This window comes from Chelonoidis abingdonii, chromosome 2, assembly GCF_003597395.2.
Source record: "Chelonoidis abingdonii isolate Lonesome George chromosome 2, CheloAbing_2.0, whole genome shotgun sequence".
NCBI classification, from domain to species: Eukaryota; Metazoa; Chordata; order Testudines; family Testudinidae; genus Chelonoidis; species Chelonoidis abingdonii.
In genome coordinates this window covers 292,938,229-292,944,328 of record NC_133770.1, presented here as the reverse complement: position 1 = coordinate 292,944,328, position 6,100 = coordinate 292,938,229, and the positions used below count along the sequence as shown (strand labels likewise).

At 45.4% G+C, this 6,100-nt stretch overlaps 1 protein-coding gene across 1 annotated transcript; it reads right to left on the bottom strand.

The window, feature by feature from the left end:
- Positions 1–2,388: 2,388 nt before the first annotated feature.
- RPLP1 (ribosomal protein lateral stalk subunit P1) lies at positions 2,389–5,219 on the bottom strand. Its single transcript, XM_032803223.2, has 4 exons — positions 5,043–5,219; positions 4,144–4,218; positions 3,158–3,269; positions 2,389–2,514 (listed from the first exon to the last, which is right to left on the bottom strand). Exons 1-4 carry the CDS (start codon positions 5,112–5,114, stop codon positions 2,435–2,437), a joined length of 339 nt encoding a protein of 112 aa, XP_032659114.1. The 5' UTR covers positions 5,115–5,219; the 3' UTR covers positions 2,389–2,434.
- Between the last annotated feature and the right edge of the window lie 881 nt (positions 5,220–6,100).

Genomic DNA, 6,100 nt, shown 5'->3' with positions numbered 1-6,100 from the left:
TTGATAGATGGCGTGCAGGGGCATTCATGACACCTCTGATCTTTGTCCAACTTCTTTGCTTCTTCAGCATAATATGCTCAAGCAGCTCAGCGTTTAACCCAAGAAAAATAGAAATCCAGTGCTGCACAAGTGGTGGGATTGAAAGCAAAGCATAAACTGAAGGATGGGCTGAGAACTCAGGACTAAAGTCAGAGATGCAGTGTGGTTTCTGTCTTCATCTGAAACTCCTGTACACAGACAATAAGACAAGTTAAAACACAGAATCTCACCTAAAATTGGTTTTTCAGAATTCAGTGTTTTTTAAATGAGGTAACTTCCTGGCTTAATTTACCAGGAAAGTGACAGCCCCTATGGGGTACTCACAGATGTATCTACTAACAGAAGTAGGATATGGCTCATTTATCCACAGCAAGTCCCATCTATCCATTTAAAAGTTGCACTATGGATTTACCTTGTTAATTAGACGTATTTTAAAAATACTTTTGTTTTTCATACAATTGAATTTCTGAATGAGAGATTTAGGAATTACTAATAGGTTCCTGTGAAACATGAGTCAGTTTCTTGGGCTGCTTTCAGTTTTTGGTTAAAAAAGGCAAAGATACTGAAGAGAAACAGAAGGGGGAGCCTATGACAGAGAGCTCTTTAGGATTTATGAAAGTCAACCTGAAAAAGTTTCATTATAGAACTGCAACTTCAAAGTTTTGGTTCAGTTTGTGGGCATTTATTTTATCCTTCCCTTGTATTCAGAGTACTTGCTTGGTGTTGTTGGGAAAGATTTTGGCTTTCTTCCTACATGATCTAATCCAGGGATTCTCCAACGGGGAGGTCATGGTGTTATTAAATGGAGTGCAACCCCTCCAATCCAAACCTCACTTTACCTCCAGCATTTAATAGTGTTAAATATGTAAGTGTTTTTAATTTATACAGTTGCACTCATAGGTTTGCTGTATGAAAGGGGTCACCAATACGAAAGTTTGAGAACCACTGATCTAATCTGTAGGTTTCTTAAATTGAGGATGCAAAGTTAAATTCAAGTCAGTTGAATAGGGGTTCTCCCCACTCTGATTCAACAGGCAAAGATTTTAATGGGGTTGGATGTTAGCAAAAGTGCATTAACTACAGAATAACTTTTTATAGAAGTTCTAAGTTGCATTCTGTGATGCACAGCTTTGTAAAGAAATTTGAATTAGTGTAAAGATATTCATATTAGCTTTAAGTATTCTTCTACTAACTCTGATAAATGCCTTTTCAGGTAATTTAACCAGCTTGCACATTTCAATGAAAGGGAGAAGGAGGCAGCACAGTACAACTTCACATTAACTGTTTTCCCAAGTTCAATATCCTTACCCGGAGAGAAGTGTGGGTCACATTTATTAATTAAAAAATCAGGGTTTAATTTAAAACTAGGCTGTACAAAGCACTGAATAAAACAGAAGTCGTCTTAGGGGAGAGCAGATCCTCAATGTTTTGTCCTAAGCTCAAGCTTTTGACATGTATTTATGATGAAAAATAAAAACACTGGTGTATGATATAAAGGCTATATTCAACTCACATCTACAACTACACAGTGAAAGCTTCCTCAGACAGGTACGTACCATAGCCCTTCACTTCACTCATACATAAGATGAAAGTTCATGTGTGCCTATATGGTCTATTGTCGGTGGCCAAGACCTCATTAAGGTATAAGCAGATTGTTGCAGCAGGACCAAAAAAAAAAAAAAAGCCAGTTTTATCATTCACCTTCTCTAGGCCAAAACCAAAGTTTTTGTTTTAATGGCTTACCAAAAAGGAGGCAGCAGCCCTGCATGGCCAATAAAGTAAATTTCTATACAAGGCCAAGTGCAGTGCTCTTATCAAAACAGCAAGATTAAACCTACATTTTTTCCTGCTTCCTGAAAATGCCTTGGCTGAATGATTAAACATCCTAGTGTAGTTCTACTGGAAAAAGGGGATCAAAGCTGAGAACAACCCCTAGTCCTACTCATCCTCCTTAATTTAGAGCCACTAGCAGGCTTAGTATTGTGTATACTTCAAAGAGTAGTCCCACTGGACAGTTTGAAGTGCCATTTTACTAGGCAAGTGACAGCCCCGATTTCCCATGCATGCCTTCACAAGCTGGACCGGAATATGGTGGCAACTTCAGCTAATATCTTCAAACTGTTACAGTAACTAATACAAGAACAGTTTTATGCTGTCCCTGCATGTGAGTAAAAAGTTTTCAGAGGAAAGGTAGAGTTTTTGATAGTTGTGTACAAAACAATGGGAACATGGAAGGATACAGGACCAATTTGGGTAAGATCTTGTGTTTCTAATCCCCCTCCATTTAAGGAGTTCAACAAAACCCCAATCCCTGCTCTGTCCCCTCACATTCTTTAAAGACCCGGACAATTAAAGAATGTTTCTTTTATTACAGATGGTACAAAAAAAAGTCAGTTTAGTCAAAGAGACCAAAGCCCATGTCATCATCAGATTCTTCAGATTCCTCTTTCTTTTCTTCCTCTTTCTTCTCCTCAGCTGAAAAAGAAGAAAATAGAGTTTTCAGGATGAGATGCTATTACTGAAAAATGATGTAGAGCGACCTAAATAAACTCCATGAAGAGTCTGAGATACAAGAATCAAAGCCACAGTTACAATTGTGGGGATTCAGGAGCATCTTAGTACACCAGCTACAGATAATCTAATCCACATTATCGTTAATGCCCTTACTCCATACAGTGCTTTTAATGACCAACACTGGAAGAAAGAGAGCTAAGACACTGCTTTTAGAATTTCAGTAACAAGCCCCCTTGCCCCAATCCAAAAGATGTCGTAAGCTCACCAAGGTCAGAAACACTCTCCTTTTCAAACTATGAAAAGAGAGTTATGGCCTTTAACCTAGTCAGATAGTATAGTTTTGAAGACTGAGTCCATATAGTGACCTTGGAGACAAAAGAATTTAAAAGCTTACTGTAGCAAACCACACAAATTTGCAATCAACAGTATTTTCCAAAGTTAAACTTCTTTCCTCTCACAAGTTCACCCATCTTAGATTGCTTAAGAAAACAAAGCAGTTGTAAGTATTCAAAAAAGGTACAGTCGTGAGATACTTGATACTGTACAAACAGTAACTGCATTTTATACACCTATTTCTTCCACACCAATCCAAGAGTTCACTTACCAGGGGCAGCCCCACCAGCAGGAGCAGCACCCCCAGAAGGAGCAGCAGCAGGTGGAGCACCACCAGCTCCTACATTACAGATCAGGCTTCCGATGTCAATGTTAGCCAGAGCCTAAGAATATTAAGCATTTATTAGTATGACATTTTACAAAAATTGCACAATATTCACAGCTGTTCCATTGTTGTAAGGAAATTTAAAATTGGCATAATTCAGCTCTTTAAGACACTTATTCTGACCAATCCCTAAGTTAGATTTAATAAGGCATTTGCTTACTAATGTGCATGGGATGTGGTCAGTCTTGTACTGAATTACAGTTGCTATATCTTCCATGTTAATTTACAAAATTGTAACAATACAACTTTATCAACATAATTCAGCAGACACTTTTGATAGCTACTGAATATGGATCAAACCAAGTTGCTGTTAACATTAAAGGTGCCATGACAGATGTTCAGTTAACCAATCTTGAAGAATTTATCAAGATCTGGCTAAAAGACTGTCAGCACACAATAATAAAAGGTGCACACATGTCAGAATGCATAATTTGGCCTGAAGTACTTTTGACAAGTGAAGAGGCAAGAGAAAAGGACAAGACATTCTGAGTCCCAGATCTTTGATTGAGTTTTCAGAGCAGTACTTAGCAGTCAATGTCTCCATTTTGCTAAGATTTGCCTCCACCAACAGTACTCAGTTCTGATAAATACTTAATTTGCTAATTGGGTTATCTGTTATCTGCCAGTTTGGTATTTCATCAATGGAAGCCTCTTAAAACATAACCCCCAATAATTACTCTCAGTAATTTTATAGATATCCCAGGAGGTTCATCTTAGTGACCCATGTCAGAACCACCTAGCTTTTATTTTGTCATCTGCAGACTACTCACAAGGCATCTTAAAGCTGTGCCCAGGCTGCGGACATCTATAGCACACGCTATGCTTGGACTAGATTATACTTGGTTCAGCCACCTTTCTCTGTTATGTCTTACCTTTGCAAACAGGCCTGGCCAGAAGGGTTCAACATTTACTCCAGCTGCTTTAATAAGTGCATTAATTTTGTCCTCCTAAAAAAATTCAGTAAGAATGTTGTTAAAACAAGAACTAAGGAGTCAGGCACGATGCATACACTTCATATCACTATAACCTAGTCTCAAGACTGCAAATAATGTCAATCCCTCAGAACTTTAGCAAACTATGCTAAAAGTACCTGGAGAATATAATAATGTGGATGAGGAGAGTCTGTTCTGTCCTATAAACCGTGAAGTGCGTTGACGGCATTACAGAGGCTCTCACTGTCCTGTAGCATGACCTACAGCAACTCACCACCTCAGTTTCCCTATCTGTAAAATGGGCACAGTGACACTGGGAGGGCTACTGCTGAGGAGCCCTGTGTAGGAGCCAGGTGCTACACACATAACTGCAGTTCGGCCTGAGCCTCAAACTCCAACCTAAACACCCAAGTCCTTTTTCCCTGGCCCCTGTTTGGTCTTAGGTCAGTGCCCCGACCCCGCCGTCCGGAACTGGGGTCGGGTCGCCACAGCTATGGGGGATGAGGGCGCTGCCTACGCCCCCTCCGGGCTCGGACCATGGGGGGGGGGCGCGGCGGAGCGTCCCTCCACGGCCACGCGGGCTGGCACCTGCCCCCCATCCCCGCGGCACAACCCGGGCACCGCGCGGGCCCCGGGCAGCCGAGGAAGGAGCCGCGCTGCTGGGCCCCTCCCCCAGGGCCGGCAGTCAGGCTGAAGCGTCACCAACCCGAAGGAGGACGCAGCGGAACACCCCCCCCCCGCCGGCAGCGGGGCGGGTGCCCCCATCCCACCCGGACGGAGTAGCTGCCTCGGGCTCGCGCCGCCGCCATCTTGGGGCGCGTGGCGCCGGCCTCACGCACCGTGACAGTGACCTCGTCGTCGTGCAGGATGAGCGCGGCGTAGATGCAGGCGAGCTCGGAGCTGGAGGCCATGGCTGAACGGGCGGGCGGCGGGGCGCGGTGCTAGTCGCCGGGATGGAACGGCCTTAGCTTCAGCTGAAGGACCCAGCACCTTGTGCGGCCAAAGAGACAAAAGAACGGGCGCGCGTCGGGGGAAGGTTTATAAATCCAGCTTCAGCCAATCACAGCCCAGAATCAGATCTCTCGGCCAGTCCCGGACTCCTGTCCACCACTCAGTTGAAAGCGGGATACTCTTGCCCAATCACATATTGCCTGGTCTTGGCCAATCAGAGCTCGGCCCCGCCTCTATCGGGAGTGACGGACACTCACGGAAGTACCCGAGGACAGCCGATCAGTCAACATCGTTCAGAGCTACCCCATAGCAGCCGCAAGGGGGAGCAGGTGCGAAGTGCAGGACTCTCTTCCCGGCGCGCCTCGATATTGCAGCCATTGCAATGGAGAGGAACCTCCTCTGTCTGCCTAGCGCATGTTCGCTGGATTCATCCAGCCACTTCCAGCTCACAGCCCCCGCCTGCCCCGCCCAGGGCACAGGGACGCAGCCTCCCATACGCACAGCAGGGCACAAAGACAGCCGAACAAGCAGGGCACGTCCGCAGCCTGCCAGCAAACAGACAGAAATCACATACCCAGCAGATGCTGGCACCATGCTAGGAAATAGCATTCCTGTGAGTCACACGGTTACATTATTACATGGCCCAACGTTTTGTTAACACGAGACCTGTCAATTGTCTAATCCCTGAGAACCAAACACCCTGCCCCGCCCCGTCTTTTCCTCCAAGGCCTCTGTCCGTCTCCTCCCCACAATCACTTCCTCTCCGCCCCCTCCCCCGGGACGGACCTGCCTCCCGCAGAGCCAGGGTGGGAGGAGCTGACATGGAGCCTGCCCAATCGGGGCACAGCAGGGCATGGCCGGGGTCAGTCCCCGGACTCCCGGAGCCAGGGACTAGGGTAGGGTGGGACCCTGGTCGGGGGCTGGGGGGGGGGTCTGTCCCTGGAGT